This window comes from Culicoides brevitarsis, chromosome 2, assembly GCF_036172545.1.
Source record: "Culicoides brevitarsis isolate CSIRO-B50_1 chromosome 2, AGI_CSIRO_Cbre_v1, whole genome shotgun sequence".
Lineage (NCBI taxonomy): Eukaryota > Metazoa > Arthropoda > Insecta > Diptera > Ceratopogonidae > Culicoides > Culicoides brevitarsis.
The window spans coordinates 3,217,751-3,240,130 of NC_087086.1; the positions used below are offsets into that span (position 1 = coordinate 3,217,751).

Sequence of the window (22,380 nt, forward strand, 5' to 3'; positions counted from 1 at the left end):
TAAATTTTATTTTATATATTTAATTTAATTGCAACATTAGCCGATGTTAATTTGCGTGGTAACCTAATTACTGCTAGTTCTGTGTCGAACTGAATTAATTATGTGTAAACTTCATTTATTTTGACTTTTTTTTTGTTAATTTTGACAGAAAAAAAAACATTTTACTGAAAATTTATTTTTCGATCGATAAGATTTTGGTTTCATCAGAATAATCATTCATCCAACTAACGAAAAAAAGTAAAAAAAAAAGGTAAGGTTGCTTGCTTGTCAAACGCAAACACACGCATACACTCCCCGGAACGGAATGAAATGAATGAAATTGAAAAGATACGTGACAGGATAATTTGTGTTAAATTGAATGGAGAGCATGACATGCCATAACAATGGGGGTTACGGTGCGATATGGGACACAAGGTCAATCAGGACTTTTGAATAAATTCCTACACGGAAAATATTGTGTTACGCTGTGGGACGATAAATCGGTCATTTGAGGGAAAAAATTAATTTTATTCAGGGATAAAAGTATACAGAAAGAAAACAAAAGACAGATTGAAAAAAAATCTAAATGATGAAAAATTGTAAAAATAAAAAAAAAATTAACTTGAGCGGATTTTCTAAAATTATTTTGAAGCTCAATTATTTTTCAAAACTTTTAAAAATTTTATTGATTTTTTTTTAAATATTTAAAAAAAAATTTTTTAAATGTTTAAAAAATTATTTTAGAATTTATTTTGAACTTTGAAACCAGAAAAAAATTTTTTGACAATTTTTAAAAATTATTTTAAAAAATTTTTAAAAACTTTTTAAAAAAATTTAAAAACTATTTAAAAATTATTTAAAATTTTTTAAAAAATTTAAAATTTTTTAAAAATTATTTTGAAATTTTTTAAAAAGTTTTAAAAATTATTTTAATTTTCTTTTTCTTAAGAAATAATTTATAAATTGTAAAAAAAAATTAAAAATTTTTAAAGAATTTAAAAAATTTAAATTTTTAAAAATTATTTTGATATTTTAAATTAAAAAAAAAATTTTTGAAAATTTTTAGAAATAATTTTAAAATTTTTTGGAAATTTTTTAGAAATGACTTTAAATTTTTTAAAAATAATTTTAATTTTTTTCCCTTTAGAAATTATTTATAAACTATACAAAATTTTTTTTGAAGAATATTTTGAGATCTTTTCAAAAAATTTTGAAACTAAAAAAAATTGAAATTTTAAAAAATTATTTAAATCAAAATAAAAAATTATTTTGAAAATTTTTTTCTTTCAGAAATTATTTTGAAATTTTTTAAATATTATTTTAATTTTTTTTCTTTTAGATTTTTTTTAAAGATTTTTTTTTAAAGACAGACAAAACTCTTTCTACACAAAATCCCAAATTTTTCACAGAAATGCATTTGAAAACTTTTAATGCAAGTTGTTGACGACGAGTGTTGATACTGATCCCTGTCATAAATATCTGTTTGCGACACCGACAAGGAAGAAAAACACACGAAGCAACGTGGGACGCCCAAAGATGACGAAGAGAACGCAAAACAGAAATGGAAAAACTAATTTCTCTGATAAACAGAATTAAATTAGATTTTCTTCTCTCACAGGATGCTATTATGACGTCTCCATGTACCTGTCACATACACTCGTAGCGCCGCCGTACAGAGACGTCATGTAAAAATAAAAGAAAAATAAAATAACAAAAATAGCACTGGACAACTCATGAGAGCGAGGCGAGAAGAGAATTTCTTGATAATAATCATATCACACAAGATAAGCACAATGTGTCGTATCAATTCCCAAATATCATAAGTGTCTAACAAGTTTTTCCATTTATGTACTGTGATATCATGATTTTATTGTATATTTATTATTATCGTGTCTCTTCTTCTTCTTCTCTCATCTCGTGCAAAAAGTGATGTGACACGAGAAAAAAAAAACTCGATAAACCGATTGTCTTTTGCTGTTTTACGATTTGTTTTAGAGTAAAATCGGAATGCACATGGGACCCAATTGCCGCTCGTCGCTTTGACGAACGGAGACCGGCGAGTAACATGACAAGGGTCGTTCGATAACGTTCTATTTTTATTATTAAACTGGGAGACGGTTCACATGATTTGCGAAGGTGCGATAAGTGCCTTCGAGGCAGCAGCAGCAGCTTGGTTAAGAGGACAAAAGAAAAGGAAGAACGAAAAAAAAAACAAATGAAGCGGAAAATTATATGTGATGTAATTCGATCATGGAAGTGAATTTTTTTGCCGGAAACTTTTTCGTTTTAATTCAATTTGAATACATTTTCCTCGAAAAAAAAACTTTGCTTTTTGGGTAAAATGGATCAAAAAAGGTAAAAAACATTCACTTCAGATGATATCGATTGATTTCGAGTTTCAATTAAATCAAAATTTAATTCCGAAAAACGGGGGAAATGGAATAAATTTTGAGGGAAATCGACTATAAATGATGGATGACTAATTAATTCAACGATTGAGAGTAACCTTGAAAAGTACAGACGTAATAATGTCTTCGATTTATGAGTTTTTGATCGATTTTCGTTTAAAGTTGTGAGAAATGAGTTGAATTTTATGGGTTTCGATGGAATTTGTTAAATTTATCATGGATTTATAGATGAACTTGGCAAAAAGAAAATTTTTCTTTCGTTTTGAAAAAAATATTAATTAATAAAATATTTTTGTAAAATTATTTAATAAAAATTAAAAATAATTTTCCTTTTGCCTTCAAAAAAAAAAAAAAAAAAAAATGAAATAAAATAAAATAAATATTTTAAATAATTATTATTTTTAATTTATTAAATTTTTTTATTTAAATATTTTTTGAATAAGATTAAACTAAAAAAAATTATTAAAATTAATTAAAAATTTAATTGATTAATTTTAATAATTTTAAAATAAAATAATTTAAATAAATTTACAAAAATTTATAAATTAAATTAAATTAAAAAAAAATATTTAAATTATTTAATTTTTTTCCAATAATTAAAAATTTAATTTAAAAAATATTTATTTATAAATTTATTTAATTTATTAACAAATTAAATTAATTTAAAAATTTTAAATAATTATTTCAAAAAAAAAAAATTAAAAATATAATATAAAACAATGTTCGCCAAAATATTTTTTTTGAAATAATTATTTAAAATTTTCAAATTAATTTAATTTGTTAATAAGTTAAATAATTTAAATAAATTTATAAACAAATATTTTTTTATACATTAAATTTTTAATTATTTAAAAATTTTATATAAATAATTAATAAATTAAATTTAAAATAATTATTGTAAAAAAATATATATTTTGGCGAAAATTTTTTTTTGTTTTTTTAGAAGGCAAAATAAAAAAAATTAATTATTTATTTTCAAATTTTTAGACAAAAAAATAACTGAAGATCATGAAAAAAGTAATTTCTGTGAAAAATTTATGAAAAAAAATGCTAAAAACAACTAACTCAAGATTAAATCCAGTTCATTTCTGTCGCTCCAATGGACAAAATCGACTACCTGATAAACAATCGGATAATCCCGAAAGCCAACAACAAGTCTCTCTGCAAAATCCAAACATTTGTTTATTCTTTATAAATTTCCTCCTGCTGCCGCTGCATGTATCGTTAAATTAACAACTCGCTTGCTCATGCAAAATTTATAGAAAAAATAAAAAAAAATCCATGAAGCAGAAAATTTTTAACGCCGCACGCCGTTGAATTGAATGGAGTGAAGTCTCGCTCGCCATTTAGGTATTGTTATTATGTCAAAAGCTGTAAAGGAGACAATAATATATAAAAGAGACATAAATTTAAATCTACCCCGTTCATTGGTGTGTGTGAGCGACTCGAGAGACAACGACGAGGCAAGGCATAAAGTAAGCAAAGCACGTACATCCGCCGTTAGATTGTTCGTTGTTGTGTACAAACAAACAGAAACTCTCGGTAATAAATTATCTATTTTATGGGTTCGCATAATTGTTTAAATAAGGTGCATGTTTGCCTCACCATTTATTTTTCCTCGTCTTCGTCTCATCCCCTCCGACGCGTCGCCGCTTTATTATTGCCAAACAATGAATTTTCGGATTCGCGAGAATTTTAATGAAGTGAAATTTTCGGTTTTGTTTACTTTTTGTTGTTTTTAGCGACGACGACGACGACAATGGTTTTTGGTTAGTTAGCGCAATAGCGTTTGAGGTTGCCCAAAAGATTTGTGTTTCTCCATTTCTCGCATGTTCCAAATACGGAAAAATAGAATTTACATTTTTAGGCAACCTCGTGTGTGTGTGTGTGTCGAATGCCGGATAAAAGGATTCAAAATGTGGTCAAAAATTTAAAAGCTAGTATTACCGAAGAACAAATGGGGATTTAATTGAAGGTTAACAAGGGAGAAGTTTGTGTTTGTCTTCTTTGTTTTGTTGCCGAACAATTTTTTTTTTTTGGATAATTTAATACTTCAGTGATCGACATAATTTTAAAAGTTTTCAAAGATAAATATTTACACTTTGAGTATTAATTTAAAAAATTAAAGCTTTCTTGGTTTTAAGATTTTTTCAAGCAAAGAAATTATTTAATAAATTTTTTTTTCAATTCATCAATTTCTTGACATTTTTAAAATTAATAAAATATTCAAGCAAAAAAAAAAATACTTTTAATTATTTTTGAAATGAATTATTTTATTTGGCGTGATTAAATTAATTATTTTTTTAATTAAAAACTATTAAAATTAAAATAAATTGAAATTAAAAAAATAATTTATACTTAATTTTTTTTTATATTTTTTGTCTCATTTTTTTTATAATTAAAATTAATATTTTTCTATGTTTTAATTTTTTATTATTATATTTTATTTTTTTGATTCTAAAAATATATTTTTTTTTATTACTTATTATTCAAATAAATTTAAATAATAAATTTAATTTTAAAAATAAACAAAAAATTTCTATTCAATTTAATTTTTTATTTTAATAAAATAATAAATAAATAATTTTATAATTAATTTATTAATTTAATAAAATTTATTTTTTTTAAATTTTGAAGAAATTTCGATTTATTTAAAAAAAAAGAATAAAATTTATTTATTTTTATTTAATTTGCTTAAAAATTTTAACGTTTGATTAAATCAAATTTAAGTAAAAAACCTGACAACTCCATTCATAAAAAAAATATTGTCGTTTGTGTTAATTCCCCATCAGTTCGAGTAGCACTAAAAAAAAGCATATTTTAATCGCTTGAAAAACTTTTTTTAATTTAATAATGCATTCCCCGAATCCAAATTTACTCTGTCAATGATTTTGTCAAGTGATCCATAAATGCGGATATTTTGTGCAGTAACGAGAAAAAAGCAAACACAGGAAAAAATAAAATATAATCTATAAAAAATACACTCAAAAACAACAAAAAAAAATATGAGCAGCCTCTTGTATTATGTATGACACTAGAGGGAGTCATTTATTGTTTGCATAGCCAGAGCGTTGTCGTGCGTAAGTAGGACATAAATGATGTTGAAGTCATAAAATTTTTTTTGAGCATTTTTGACTACGTTAAAGCGATACAACAACAACAACAACAACGAGGAACCATGCCCATTAAATAATGCAGTGAACAAAATTTTAACGACATATACATTTACATTTTATTGAAGGGTAACAACATAAAAATTTGATGATGTCATTGTGTGTGTGTGCCTGTCGCCCCACGTACGCGCGCCGAGAGAAAAGCTCTACGTAAAGTGCTGTTATATTGTTCTCGAGTATATGAAAAATTCATTTTACAAGTTTACACTCGACTCACTGTTTTGTAAAGGACTTTAGGAATTTATGATTTAGCTTTTTTACTTTTTTTTTTTTTTGAGGGAGACTGAATGTTTGTAATGTTGAGGAAGGGAGACAATGGAACGTCTAATAATAATTGTTTTGCATGTCATTCTTATGGATTATTTTTGAAAATGGCTTTGAGTAACTTTAAGAGTCATTTTAGTCACTTTAAGTTTGAAAAATTGAATTTTTATGGATTTAAAATAGAAAAAAATATTTTTTTGGCGTCAAAATTACTCAAAAATTAAAAAAAAAAAAAAAAATTATTTTTGAAAAAATTTAAATTATTTTTTAATTAATAATTTTATTAAATTAATTTTTAATTAATTTTAATTAATTTTATTTTTTTTTAAATTTTATTTTATTTTAATATTTTTTAATTTTTTTTATTTAATTTTATTTTATTAAATTAAAAAAAATTGAAAAATTTAATTTTTTTAAATTATTTTAGACTTCAATATTTCTTTAAAATTGCAAAAAAAAAATCAATTAAATTTTTTGTTATTTGTTTTATTTATTTTTTTTTTGTTTTATTTAATTCTATTTTATTTTTTTTTTAATTTATTTATTTTAATTATTTTTTTTAAATGAAAAAAGTTGAATAAAAATTTGGAATATTTACCTTTTGAAAGATATTTGTTTAAAATTTAAGCCACAAATAAATTTTTCACATGAAAAATCCGACTCTTTAGTTTCACAAAAGTATTTTGAATCACAAAGGAAAGCCTTTTTGAGCATTATTTGTCTCTACTTTCATTTGTTCGACAAACAAAGCCTTTTACAAAACAACACAGACACACACAAAAATCGCCCAGTTCAGTTACAACAATATTATTTTTCTCTCTATTTTCTCTTTGTAACTTAATAACTTCCTATTCTTTCACAGAAAGCCATCCCGCATAAAAGAAGACTTTTCCTCTTTTTTTTTTTGCTCTTTTCTATCATTTGTTTGTCTCTCCCATCGACTGGCATTGATTTTTATTTAAACAAATCAGAAATTGACTCTGTTCCATTTGTTTTCTTTCTTTGTGTTCGTTTGTGTCATAATAAGTATCTTTTATTCAATAAACAAGAAATCAACAAACAAAAAAAAAAGAACAAGAAAAATTATTTATTTTACCAGTTGCTCGAACGAAGAGAAGAAAAAAATTTAAAATTAATCAAGGGGAGTGAAAAGTTGTTGATAGTTGTTTACGAAACTATCCTATTAATTTATGAGATTGTCGTGCACGCTTCTCACAACGCAACTCACTTTTTCGATTTACATAATTACTTTTCGGTGTTATTTTATTTATAAGAACAAAAGAAAACAAAAGGCCATTATTATCAATTTTTGACAACGACGAAGTGAACGATGTCGAGAAACACAATAAAACTTCATTAATTTATTATTTTTAAATGAATATTAAATTAAATTATTTTTTGACGATTTTTTTTTTGAATTAAAAAAATACGAGTAATCATAGAAAAATTATTAAAAATTAATAAAAAAAATAATAAATTAATTTATTTAAATTAAATTAAAATTAGTTAAATTTTAATTTTTTTTATTAAAATAAAAATTTATTAAAAAAAAATATTTTAATTATTTTTACATTAAAAATATTATTAAAAATAATTAAATTTTATTAAAATTTTAAATTATTTAATTTTATTAAATTTATTTTAAATTATTTATTTAAAATTAAATATATTTTTTTTAAAATTTTCATAATAAATAAATAAATTTTTTAAAATTTTATTCTTATTTTTTTTTAATATAAAAAAAATATTTTATAAAAATTGAAAAAAATTAAAATTAATTTTTTTAAAATTTATTTAAAAATTGATTGAATTAAAAAATTAATTTAAATTTAAATTTATTATTTTTTAATTTTTTTTATTATATAAGTAATATTAATTTTTAGGTTGATCGGATAAATATTTCTGTTAATTTTAATATAATTAATAATATTTTTTTTTAAATTTATTATTTTTTATTGATAAACAAAAAATCCACATAATTCCATTATTTTGAAGAAAATGGCATTAAATTGGAAAAAATATACAATAAAAGGTTAAATTTAATAAAACACAAAATAAATCGAATAAAATTAATTACGAATGAATTATTATTGTATAATAATTATGACTCGCAAACACACATTAATTCATGTACGAAGAGACAAATCCGCAAGAGACAATGAGAAAAAAGGGGATTAAATTATGTTGAAGCTACACCAACACAAAAAAATTGATAAATAAAATAATAACCGTATTTTCCGATTACTCACCGACCAAAAGCAACAACGAACAACAACAAAACGGCAATAATAATCATAATAATATATAAAATAAAACAATAATAAAATATGATGGTAATTATTACGGAGAATGAATTATATGTCAACTTGCTTCTGTGCCGCTGCCGCTCGCTTTTCACAAAAAAACGCATGATTATCATGTATTATTGTTGTTATCAATTTCCAAGATAATTAATTGATTCAATTAAATTAAAGAGGAGTCGATAATGTTTTATTGATAAGGTAAATACACAAATAAATAAATGAACTTTTTTGTCATTTTTTGATTTGAAACATCCGATAAAAAGTCCGCTTCGAGGTCATTCACGGTTCAAAATGTCACAAAATTCGACGTAAAATGTGGGTTGTTACAATTTTTTTTCCTCTTCTTTTGATTTGAATGCTCCGCAGGCGATTTATTTATTAAACAACATTTTATTTATAACTTCTTCGCTCCGTGTAATCATCATTAAAAATCGGGCAAAATTCTTGTTTTTGTTTTGTCGAAATAATCAGCGTCGAGTGTCGTTAGAGGGGAGGTTTTGTGCGAGATTTTCGCATAAATAAAATTGAATTTTATTTTTAACGCAATTAGCGAGCGGCGCGAGGTTCGATGATGATGATGAGATGATGAATTAACACGGCAAGAAGGTTGTGTGCCAACTATGGCGTGAATAATGTGTGCAAAAAACGAGAAAGGCAAGGACGTTTTTGTGTGAACATTAATATTTAGGTTACAGACAACGAGCGGGTAAGAGTATGGGAAAGGCGATGTTTTTGATGACGATGTGAACAAGGAGCTGTGCTGTAAAAACACAATGAGGAGAAAATTCATGTTAAAATTTAAAGGGAATTATTTTTCAATATTTTTTTTAATCTTTTGGAATTTTTAATTAATTTTTTTCAATTGAAAAATCAAAATTTTGAAAAAAAAAAATTTTTAAAAACTTCATATATATTAATTTTTAATAAATTAGAATTTATCATTGAAGATTCATAAATAGAAAAAAAATTAGTTTAAAAATAAAAAAAAATTAATAAAAACTCATTTATTTGATAAAGTTTTGATTTAAAATGAAAAACAAAATTTTAAATGAAAAAAATAATAAATTTCTTCCTAACTGAAATTCGAATTTTACAAGTTGAAATATCAAAAACATCAAAATATTTATTTTTCAATTAAACAAAAAAAAATTCTTTGAAAAAAAAAAATTATTTAAAAATTTTTATTGAATTATTATTTTTTAATTTAATTTTTTGAATTTTTGTAAAAAAAAAAAAATTTTAATATTAACAAAATTAGAAAAAAATAATAAATTTTAGTTTTCAGGTTAAGTTCCTTTAAAAAAAAATTTAAACAAGAATATAAAAAAAATTATTTTTTTAAACAAGGATTTTTTTAAGATAAAAAAATTAGAAGAAAAATAATAATTTTTTATTTTTAGTTTGAGTTCAATTTTTTTGAATAAAAAATTTTTTATACAAGAATTTTTTTAATATAAAAAAATTAGAAGAAAAAATAATAAATTTTTATTTTCAGTTTAAGTTCAATTTTTTTGAATAAAAATTTTTTTTAATATAAAAAAAAAATTAGAAGAAAAAATTATAAATTTTTATTTTCAGTTAAAGTTCAATTTTTTTGAATAATTTTTTTTATACAAAAATTTTTTATTATATAAAAAAATTAGAAAAAAATAAATTTTAATAAAAAACTATTTATTTTATAAAAAAAATTATTAAAATGTTAAAAATACTCACTTTTAATATTTCCCGCCAATTTTCTTCTCCGCGTGCCTTGTCTAAACAACACGCTAGAAAAGAGTTCAAACGAAACACGAAACGATCCTAATCACGTCTAACTGTATAAAATATCTATCTACGTGTAAAAATATTTCCTTAGCGAATGACATCATCTTCTTCCTCTTTCCCATCATCATCATCGACGAAGAGAGACAGACGATAAATGACACGAATTGTTTGAAGTTACATTATCACTTCGTCTGTATCTGAGGAAAATGTAATCAAAGTAAAAGTATCTGCAAAGAAAAAGATAAAAAAAATTGAAGAGAAAACAGAGAGAAAAGTGTTGTGTATTAAAATTAAACAATTTCCACAATTTCCGCCGTTGTTATTACATCATTTGATCATTTTAATGAAACTCCATTACATTATCGTCGTTATCTCTCGAGGACAGAGAAAACTTGTTTTCCTTTTGCTGAAAACGAGCGAAGAAAATAATTAATCGAGTGGTTGAGGCATTTTTCTCGATTAAATCGTCTTTGAGTGATCGGCTGCCAAGAATTTGTTTACACGAGAAAATTTTTTTTGAACGAAAATTAATCAATAATCCCTTTTTCTATCTTTTTTTTGCAGTGCATGCAGTCAATATCGAAGCTGTCGAGGGACGAAGTATCTCCCTGCCATGCCCAATGTCAACAAATATACGTGATGTTTATATGGTGCTGTGGTTTAGAGACACCGCTGGAATTCCATTGTACAGGTAAAATTTACTTTTTTTACGTCTTCTTTCGAATCTCATCTCGGCTTTTGTGTGTGTGTTTGGGTCGTCGATGTGTGTTCGCAAACAAAATCTTTCGGAATTGTATTTGACTTTCGACTGTTTGTTGTTTACTTTGAATCGGACAAAAACATCTTATTACATTTTTTTTTGCGTCGTAAAATGCTTTTAAAAAATTTAACCCGAAAATTTCTTAAAGACATTTTCCGCAAAAAAAAAATTCAGTACAAATTTTGTCAAAAAATATGAGAAGAGGAGGACAGAGAACACTTAAAAAGAGTTTAAAACTTTTGACTTATTCATTGCAATGCTCAGATGGGAAATGAACAGAGGAGTTGTGACTATCTTCATCATAAAATATTTCATAAAACGTAAAATGTCACAAGACACAAGACCTGAACATTGCTTTTTGTGTTTTACTGTGTTGTATTGTTGACCTCAAAAGTTGTTTTGTTTTGTCTTTTTAAATTTGAATTTTTTGAGTTATCGTGAAATGATATTTTTGAGCGCGTTTCATTTTAAAATTTATTAAATTAAATTAAATTAAATAAAATAAAATTAAAAAAAATTAAATTAAATTAAATTTAATAAAATTAAAATTAAATAAAAATAATTTTTGATTTTACAAAATTATAATTGATTTTTTAGAATTTAATTATTTTTTTCACTGAAATTCTTTAAAATATTTTTTTTAAATTATTAAATTAATTAAACAAGTAATAATTAATTATATATTAATTAAAATAATAAATATTAATTTAATAATTTTTAAATTAATTATTTTTTTTTCTTTAAATTTTTTCATATAATTTTTTTATAATTTTTTGTTAAATAATTTAATTAAATATTATTATTTTTTTTAAACTTAATTATTTTTTTTTAAATTTTTTAAAATAATTTTATAAGATTATTTTTTTAAATATTTTTTTGAAATTTGTTTCGATAAAATAAAATAAATTTTTAAATAATTTCTTATTTTTTTTTAAATTAAAATTATTTTTTAAAAATAAAATTTAAGAGAAATTATTTTATTTTAATTTTTTTTTAATTTATTTTTGAGAAATTCTTATGTATTTTTTTATGGTAAAATAGACGAGAAAAAAATATGAGAAATTTTTTTTTTTAAATGTGATAAAAAAAAGAGCGTCAAAATATGTTTCATGAATGCATTTTTGTGTGTGTTATTTTTCCACAAAATAAAAAAAAAATAAACTAAAGGGACAAAAACTTTTCATTTCTCGAAAATATAAATTCATGCACTTGAGAATTTCTCGTTCAAGTCAAATGTCAAAAAATGTCTCTTTGCGGTTCGCATTGCGCTGTAAAAAAAAAAGAACTCAAAATCAACACAAAAATTCCGAGAGATTTCGTAATGAATATCAAATAAACTCCTCATCTCTCGTCTCGTGTCTCTACGTTTAAGCCGACAATTATTGAGGTCAAACAAATTCACAAACTATAAAAACGAAACTTTTTCTGCACTCGACGCAAAGTTTTCTCATCTGTTTCAATTCCATGCCTGTGTTTCGGTTTCTTCGTCGCTTGCGAGATTTTATCTAAATATTTTGTTTCATTTAATTTTAATTTCGAGTTTCAATTATTCTCTGACCATTCGTACAAGTTTTTCCTCCTCCTGCTGCTGCTGCTGCTTGTTTGACAAACAAAAAGTGTGTGAGAGAGTTTTCCGGTGCGCAACAAAAAAAAAACAACAACCTGGATGATGTTCTCTTTTCGCTCGTTTGGCTCGTTTGAAGCGCACAAAATACAAGTTTGACGAGTTTTGTTGTTGTTTTAATTTTCAAACAAACAAACTTGATGAAATAATTGTGGTTTCCGTTTTTATTTCTCTGTCTAAATATATTTTATTCTTTTTTTTTTTCATTTGCAGCTTCGACGTTCGTGATAAGTCCTTTTCGAAACCGAAACATTGGTCAGCGCCAGAAGTTTTCGGTCCACGTGCCAAATATAGCTTAGAAACGCAACCAGAATCATTAATTATTAAGGTAAGCTAATTTTATTTAAAAATTTTCCATGGAGACGCCTTGTCATTGAAAAAAAAGAGGAAAAATTCACCTTTAAAGCGAAATTTTTAACGCAAAATGTGTCAAAGGAGAAAATATGAAAATATGTGTCAACAACACACTTTCCACAAAGTTAATTATATTTTTTTCCTCTTCGTCCTACACTCGCTTTGTCTCTCTCCTGCTCGTGTTTATTTTGTGTGTGCATAACTCGGTTCAGTTGCAATGTTTACAATGCAAGGACGACGCACATGGTCGTTAACGAGTGGAATTTGCGGTTTTGTATGACAAACCGTTAGAGGAGAGTTACAGGCAAAAACAACATTAGCAATGCAAAAAAAAATATGAGATAGAAATTTTTGTCATTTTGAATGAAGCTTTGGCGGCTTTTTTTAAATTTCATTGTTTTTTCAAGATTTTTCAAATTTTTAATTTAATTCATAAATTTATTTTATTTTTTTAATTTTATAATTTATATTAATTTATTTAATTTTTATTAATAAATATTTTGATTTTTATAATTTTTTTAAATTAATTTTTATGATTTTTACAAAATTAAATTTTACAAGATTTAATTAAATTTTTATAGTTTTGATCTCTTTCAGATTTTTTTTATTTATCGAAAATTTATTTTTTTTAATTTTTAAAATAATGATTTTAATTTTTTTTTTAATTTTAATAAAAAAATAATTTTTTTAAATTAATTAATTTTCGATCTTTAAAATTTATTTTTATCGAAAATTTAATTTTTTTTTAATTGAATTTTTTTTATTACCTAATAATTTAAATTTTTAAATTTTTTTTTTATTTTAATTTTAATCTTTAAAAAAAATTTTTTTTTAATTTTAAAAAAAAAATTTTTTTTTAATTTTTATAAAATTTTAAAGTTTTATAAAATTTTTAATTTTTATAATTTTTTTTAGTTTAATAAAATTTTTTAATTGATGAATATTTTTTTTTAATTTTTAAGTTTTTATTTTTTTTTTTAATTTTTTAAACTGAATGACATCAAAGCATAAAAATCTCAAATTCATTGAAGCCAAATGCATCAAAAAAATATGAAGCGATAATTTAAGTTTATGTTTAGATTAAAAAGGTCATCATCGCATCAGCAGCAAGCAGTGACATTAATCATGTAACACCATCTGACATTTTCCTCCCTTTGGTTATTTTCTTGTCACTCTCGAATGGATTTATTGATCGTTCAACTTGAGTGTTGTCGTCGATGTGTGTTGTGTGCGAGTTATCGACCCAGATTTATTTATTTACAAAGAAAAATAATGGAAATGTAATTAAAGTTTTCTCGTTTTCTCACAAAGTCAACACAAAACAGAGAGAAAAATGTATTCAAACTTGAAAATTAATCAAATCCAGAAAGCGTTAAAATGACGAGAAACAGGTGTGAAACGTTCTTTTATGGAAGAGAAAAAAAATGTTTTCTATACGGACCAAGAAATCAAAACAGAAGAGAGAAAAGAAAAAAACTTAATTATGATTAGCTTTTAATAATTGAGAATTAAGAAAGTAGAAAATAAGTTGATTTATTACGGCATTGATGGTGTAATCTGCTGGCAAAAGCTATTCATTACGTTATTAAGCGAGTTAAGATGATGTCGAAGGAGAGGGTATTTTACTGCGTTTTTATTAACTTTTTTTTTTTATTAAAAAATTATTTTTATTCTTGAGAGTTTCGATGTTTGTTTAGATTTATGGACGACTGACGAGGAAGCGAAAAACTTTTTGACGCAGAAAAAAAATTGTTGTTGATTTTTCGTTGAAAATACAAAAATAATAAAATGGGAGAAGAAAGTTAAACAATAACGAAAGATTTTTCTTGTCAATTTCAATATTTGTCACGATAATTAATTATATTTTGTTTTTCCATAATTATTATTAATGTTGAAGAAGCGAAAAAGACGAGATTTTAATTTTATTTGAATTAATTTGGGGCACGAAAATTATCAGGAAATGGCTTTGAAAGATGTTTTTGTGTAAAGAATTTTTTGATAAAAATAAATTATTGATATTATTTGAAGCAAAAATGATGAATTCATAATCAAAAAGTTAAAATTTTGTGATTTTAAGCTAATTATTATTTAAATAAAAGTTTTTTCGCAAATTAAAAATTTCAATTAGTATAATATTTAGCTCGTCAAATTTTAATGCATTTCAAATGTCAAATTAGTAAATTCAATTTATTTTAATTGATTATTTTTTTTTTTCGAAAAATTAATATTTTTATCAAAACTTTTGTTTTTAAAATCAAAACAAAAAATAATTAATTTTTCTTTTTAATTTAATTTAATTTATTTTTTTTTTTCGAAGAAATTATTTTTTTTCGAAGAAATCAAAATATTTCGATTTAAAATTAATTTTTTTTTAAATTTCCATAGAATTATTTTTTTTATTAATTTTTAAATAAATTCTTGAAAAGTTCTGCTCAAAATATTTTTTTATATGAGACTTTTTTTCATTTTTATGTAAATTTATGTAAAATTAGTTCATTTAAAAAATATGCGAAAAAAAAAATAAATTATCTCATAAAAAAAATCAATAAAGTCAATTTAACAATCAAAACCCAGCAGAAAAAAAAAATAATTTATTCGACTTTCAAAACTATTATTATTCCTTATTACTATTTCAATTTCTACAGTCTCTCATAGAAAAAATTCGTTCGAATTTAAAACAATTCCATTTCATTGCACTCAAAAATCATTATTGCAAAAGTTATGATTACAAGTTATCATTGAATCCGAATTATTCCCCGACGTGCCGTAACATTTATTTTATTTGCGCGTCTTTCGTCGTCGTAACTCTTGATTTTGCTCCGTCTTCATTTAAGATGCAGTAACAGCAATAAATTAGTTAAATTAGCTTTACACTCCAATTAAAACTTTACATTTTAGCAAATAGCAACGAACAACAACAACAACACTTGTTCGCTGTTTCTGAAGAAGAGCGCACTTGCCTGCCTGCAAGATTCTAATCAAATATTTACACACTGATTCTGATAGTGAAACTTTATATTTTAAAGGCGGCGCATTACAACATTGCATCGCCTTATAGACGAAAAAAAAAACTTTGAAAACTGAGTATCAATTTTTTTGTTTTTTTGATGAAAAAATTAAGTTTTCTCTTGGATGCGAAAAATCACAACATATCATAAAATTAATTTTTTTTTCAAGGGGTGAATGACCGAACTTTTCGACATTTTAAGAGAAAAAATCAAAAAATAGCAACCCTTCTCGTAATATTTATTTTGCTTACTTTTGTGCAGCATCATCATCATCATGAGCTGAAAGTACACAAGAAGAAAAAGACGACGTCAAACTTGCCTTTAAAATGTAATTCCACACGGAAGTTACAAAGTAAGCAAATTTTCCGAGCAGCGTGCATTATTATCAGTTCAACACTCTTAACAAAGTTAATTTATTCAAGTTTCTGTATCATCATGCGGAATTTTCTCTCGCTGCCTCGATGTAAAATGCACACCACGTGCTCGAACAATCAAAATATTATTAGAGGTATTGCATCACGATTATGTGTACCTGATGTTATTTTTAAAGATGGATCGTGTCAGACATGCAAAAGTTGCACGATGATGACGACGATGAAAAGTTAAACTTGTAATTTTCCGTGAGTTTCAACTCAACAGACCTTGTAATAAAACTTTTGGACATTTTGCGCCAAGTAATTTTTGGATTCTGTTTCTCTTCTGAAAACTTTTTTTGATGCATTTTAATGGCGAAAAGTAAGATCGCCATATTGGATCTGTTTGTCAGCTGATCTATGAATTGAGATGTATGAAATTGATAAACGTCATTAAATTTTCAAATTTGTTTACAATTTGAATTTGTTTTTTCTTTTCGAATATTTGTTAAAGTTTTTTTATTTAAATCTAAAAAAAATATAAATTTTATTTTAATTTCTAAAAATCATAAAATTTTAGAAATATTCATAAAATATATAAATTTTAATAAAATTATAAAAAATATTAAAGTTCATAATTAAGAAATATTTTTTAATAATTTTTATTTGCTTGATATTTCTTTATATAATTTTACTAAAAATATTTTTTTTAAATTTAAATTAAATCAATTTTTAAATTAATTTAAAATTAAAAAAAAAAATATTTTTTTTTTAATTAAATTTTAATTATTTTTTAATAATTTTAATTTTCTTGATATATCTTGATAAAAATTTTTTACTAAAAATTAATTAATTATTTTTTAAATAAATTTTCTAATTTTATTAAAAATATTTTTTTTTTATTTTTAGTAAATTTAGTAAATTCTTGGTAAATCAAAAAAATATCAAAAATATTTAAACTATTAAAAAAAATTTAAATTTTCAAAAAAAAAATTTTTATTATTTTTTAAAATTTTAATTAAATTTAAAAATTAATTTAATTAAATTTAATTAAAAACTTAAAAAAACACTCAAGTCAAAAAAAATCTACTTTAAAAGAAAAATATTTGTTTCCGTGAAACACTTCAGTTCAAGCAGTTTTAAATGAGTTTGCTACTTCTTTTTTACATCACCTCATGCACATTAGAAATGCATGATGACACAATAAAATCTTCTCTCTGCAAAAAAAAACTTTTCTTCTTAAGTTTTCCTGTCTTTTCCCTCCAAACTACCAGAGAAATGCATTAACGCTGCTCTGACACATAAAACCGACACACAACGAGAGAGAAAAAAAATCAACTTTGAGGTAGTTGGCGCATTATTATGATTACGACCTTAATGTGGTTTACAAACATTTCATTTTTAAAATAAAACTACCAATTTCAATTACTTCCTACCTCTACTTTTCGCTTTAGGTACGTTACAAAAAAAAAAACGAATAAAAGTGTAATACCATTTTATCAATAATGCACGTAGTTAAGATCTCTCTCGTATTTTCGCATTCTCGTTTTCTACTTTTTTTTACGTACTTTGATGCATTTTAAATGAAGGGATTATCGATTTTTTTTCAACAAGGCGTCTCCACAGAAGATTTTTTTTACCTTTTTTTAAAAAAAAATTTTTTTTCTCGTTTTAGGACATTAAACGCCATGATCAGGGCATTTATCGTTGCCGCATCGACTTTCGTACGAGTCAAACGCAAAGCTTTAGATATAATTTATCAGTAATAAGTAAGTATCGATTTGCGGGCAGGAACCGAAAATTTCTGACAACCGCAATAAATTTTCGTTTTTCCATTATTTTAATTTTTATTGGCTCGATTAAAAAAAATTGTATAAAAGACGTCATTAATTTTTTGCTTGCTGGATGAAAAATAAATGACCTTTAATGGATTCAGTCAATAATTAATTAGATATTTAACTGAAATTGTCGTTTCACGTGGCAACAAGCAAAAAATTTTGTATTCGTCAAACTTTTGCCGCGAAAAAAAAGTCAAACAAGAAACTTTTAAAAAGCCATAAATTTTGTTTGAATTTCAGTTCTACCTGAGCAACCAATTGTATTAGATAGATGGGGCGTTCAATTAAATGGCACAAAGCTCGGGCCAAAACAGGAAGGAGATGATCTCATGATAACGTGTCGTGTGGTTGGAGGTAAGTTACTCCCCTTTGATTTATGGCGAACTTCATGATTTTTTATTTTTATTCAATTTCGTTTTGAAAAATCACCCGCTCGAGAAACGAAATGAAATAGCGAAAAAAAAAACAATAAATTATTAAAAATCATTTTCATATTTCGTTACATTCTTTCTACTACTTCTCCTCTACTACTTGAAACAAACAAAAAAAAAATAAAATAATAAAATCGAGAATGAGTGTAAATCATTTTTGGCAGTTACTTTTTCTTCTCTTCGCTCAGTTTTTCATTTTTTACGATTTTTTTTTTTGGCAAACAAGAGAAATGTTTGTTAATAGTCTCAATTATTTGTGCCTATATTTGAATCGTTTCGTGGCCTTTTGCAAAATACTTTCAATTATGATCATTATTTTTGTTTGTTTGTTTTACGCACGAGGAATGAAAGCAAAAAAAAGAGATTTACAGCCCTTTAAACAAAAAAGGGTGGCGTGCAATTTGACCTTAGAGCAGAAAATGTTGATAAAAACATTTATTATTACAAGGAATTTGGAAGGCAAAACAGAGATGGGAGGTTAAAAGTTTGGGTTTTTTGTCAAATTAGGGTTGGTAGGGTAATTTTTTTGTCAAATTTACCTGTTAAAAAAGTATTTGATGACTTTTTGTGACTTTTGAATTTTTTTTTTAATTTTTTGTTATTCACATTTTAATTTTAATTCAAAAGTTGATCAGTTTTGACTTTTTTAATCTCAGATAATGACAGATCTTTGTTTATTTTGATACAAAGTTTTCTCTTTGAACTGCAGAGGGCGCCAAAATATTTTTTGTTTGTCAAAAAATTTATATTTTTACTTCGAGTTTCAATTTAAATTATTTTATAAAATAATTGTTTGTTCTGATCAAAAACTTATCTCATTTAACGACAGAGGGCGTGCCATTTTTCATCTAAATAAAAATTGTTTATTTTAAATGTTCAAGTTAGGTTTAAATTCAAGATCTTACTTCGATCCTAAATTTTCAAGTTCAAGTCTGAAAACTTTTTTTGTTTGTGTTGATCAAAACGTTCATTTTTTCAACTGTAGAGGGTGCTAAAACTTGTTTAATACAAGAAAAATTACTTTGATTGAAAATTTCTTTAAATTTAAAGCTTTTTAAACAAAATCTCGTATCTAATGACAACTTTAAATATCTTCTATTGAAAAACTTCTATCAATTAACGGTAGAGGGCGCGTTATTTTTAAATAAAATAAATTTTAAATAAGTAAAAAAAATTTTTAATTCATGATTTTAATTCAGGTTTGAGTTTCAGTTCAAGTTTTATATTTAAATTTTTTTTTATTTGTGTTGATCAAAAAATTCTTTCTTTCAACTGTAGAGGGCGCCAAAATTTGTTATATAAAAGATTTAATTTATTTTTAATGATATTTTCAATACCAAAAGTAAGATTTTCTTACAAGTTTGATACTTTTTGAAGATATGAATTCAAAATTTTGTATCTAATGACAACTTTAAATATCTTCTGATCAAAAGTTTTTATCATCCAACGTTAGAGGGCACTTCATTAACATAAAATCCATCCCTGCAATATCTCTCCAACTACATTTCTATATGAGCCTCATACAACATTTATGACATTGTACTCGACTCAAATGAATCACTGAATTCATAAGAAGATTAAATTGTTTTTTTTTTCGTTTTCCTTCGTTTCTTCCGTGCTCTTCATTTCATATGGCAGAACTCATTCAAAGACCATTTGCAGACTCGTTTACGTATTCATTAAAATTATTTTTTTCCTACTTGTTTTTATATCTCTTTCGTTTTTTGTGCATGTTCACAAATGTGTTACAATTCTCTCTCTCAGCCTCACTTTATCTCTGTGGTTATGAAAAAATAATATCTTCAAGGGCAGAACATAATGAGGAGTGTAACACTATAATAACATGGAGCACCGAAAATGCTCGTGAATGCGGTAAAAATTATTTATGACGACGAGCAAAAAAAAAATCGAGTCTATGAATGAAAAATTTACTCTTGAGGCTACATAATTCATATTTAATGGGAAATTTTTAAATTTTTGGTGGCAAGATTTTTTGTTGTTAGAAAATAATGGGGAAGCAAAAAAAAATGTTAGAAGGTAGAAGAGACATAAAACACGCAGTCAATTAAGAAGAAATTGAGGTGTAGGATTTTTTTTGTTCGTCTTGTGGGAACTATTTATTTGAGTTAGACACGGAAAATTAGACAAGCAAATTGAGTTCATGCTGTTTTTTTTATTGTTTTCGGGATTCTCGAAACATGATGAGGAAACGTTCGTTACGGCTCTTTAACTTTTTCGGAGCGTTGTTTGCTTTTTTCCTTAGTTTCGAGAAGATAAAAATCCCTGTTGACAGTTTTTATTTTATTATTATAAGCTCTTGTTCGCTTTTTTCTCTTGCTTTTCATTTATTTTTTACTACATTCATAATCTTTTGTCTTTTATAATCTTCTTGATATGATACAAAGCTTAAGAGCGAGAAAAAAAAAGAAAAAGGAAATGCTTTTTAATGTATTTTAAAAATTAAAATCGTCGTCCCCGGATACTGATTATTTCAATTACAAGCGATGATTACGAATGGAGACGACTGGTTTTTTATTAAAATTTTTTTTTTTAATAAATATTTAATTTTTTTTTTCTTACATTTTTTTTTTCAGGTCGACCCCAACCTCAAGTACAATGGTTAATTAATGGCGACGTTATCGACGACGAATGCGAGCAAAATTCCGGCGATGTCATTGAAAATCGTCTCTTATGGCCCTCCATCGCTCGCAACGATCTCAATTCCGTGTTCACGTGTCAAGCCTTAAACACGCTGCTGGTTGAACCAAAGGAAACGAGTTTCGTTCTGGATATGAATTGTAAGTTATTTTTTTAAAACTCGGATTAAATCCAGATTTTTTTCCGGGTCAACAATTTTTAGCAAAATTTTTTATGAAAAAAAAATCATGAAAAACTGTAATCCAGTCATACAATATTTTTTCGTCGAGCGCGCAGGAAACGTACTTGTGTGAAATATTTATTTATTGAAAATTCATCACGTTTTTACAGTGTAATAAAAGTTGCAATAGATTTTCCTCCTCTCTCACTTTTTTTTTCGCTGTAACTGTCTAACTCGCTGTAGCATTTTGCTCGTCTGCCTGTTTGCCTGACTTGCAACACGAAACATTTTGCGCGCCGTATTGTCATTGTGTTGCAGTTTGCTGTAAAAATTTTATTTTTATGGCTTTCTTTTCGCGGAAAAAGCTGTTTGGTAAATTGGAATTTTGGGCACATTTGGCCTTTGTGAGCGGATTACAGTTTTTCATGAATAAGAAGATCAAAAACGTTTTTGACCCTGATTTGTCAATTTTTTGTCAAATAGGTTAAAAAGTGAATTTTGATGAATAGAAATTATCTAACTTGAATAAGTCAAATAAATGTTCGTTAAATGTCAATTTTGTGTCATAAAAGATCAATTCAAATTTTTGTTTAAAAAATTTTATGAATTAAAATGTTTTTGACCAATATTGAAAAATTAACGATATATGAAGCTTTTGAAGCAAAAAATAATTTAAAAAAAAAAATAAAATAAATAAAAATTAAATAAATAAAAATAAGTAAATAAATTAATTAATTTAAAATTTTTAAATTTATGCAAAATTTTATTAATTAATTTAATTTAATTTTAATTTTTTATTTTTTTTTTATTGAATTAATTTTTATTAAAAATTAAAAAAGAATATAAAACAATGAAAAAAAAATTTTTTTTTTTTCAATAAAAAAATTATAAAGTAAATAATAAACAAAAATTAATTAATAATTAAAAAAATAAATTTAAAAAAATTAATAAAATATATTTAAAAAAATAATTAAATTAATTCAAGAATCAATTAAATAAAAAAAATAAATAAAAATAATAAAAAAATTAATTTATTAAAAATTATTAAATTTATGCAAAATTTTATTAATTAATTTAATTTAATTTAATTTTAATTTTTTATTTATTTTTATTGAATTAATTTTAATTAAAAATTTTAAAATTATTAAAAATTAAAAAAGAATATAAAAAATGAAAAAAAAACATTTCCCATAAAATCTTTAATTTGTTACAATCTTACTTTAACATCACTCTCAATAATTTTAAATTTTAATCTTTTTTTCTCGTTTTCTTTTTTTCTCCCGCATCAACCAACAAAATCAAC

At 24.0% G+C, this 22,380-nt stretch overlaps 1 protein-coding gene across 1 annotated transcript in view; it reads left to right on the top strand.

Moving 5' to 3' along the window:
* LOC134832647 (hemicentin-2-like) overlaps positions 1–22,380 on the top strand; it is an 87,604-nt gene that overhangs the window by 39,794 nt on the left and 25,430 nt on the right. Inside the window, exons 2-6 of the mRNA XM_063846744.1 lie at positions 10,456–10,582; positions 12,489–12,603; positions 17,666–17,759; positions 18,069–18,182; positions 20,854–21,057. Coding sequence (XP_063702814.1) covers positions 10,456–10,582; positions 12,489–12,603; positions 17,666–17,759; positions 18,069–18,182; positions 20,854–21,057 — 654 coding nt within the window. The remainder of the gene's footprint in view (positions 1–10,455; positions 10,583–12,488; positions 12,604–17,665; positions 17,760–18,068; positions 18,183–20,853; positions 21,058–22,380) is intronic.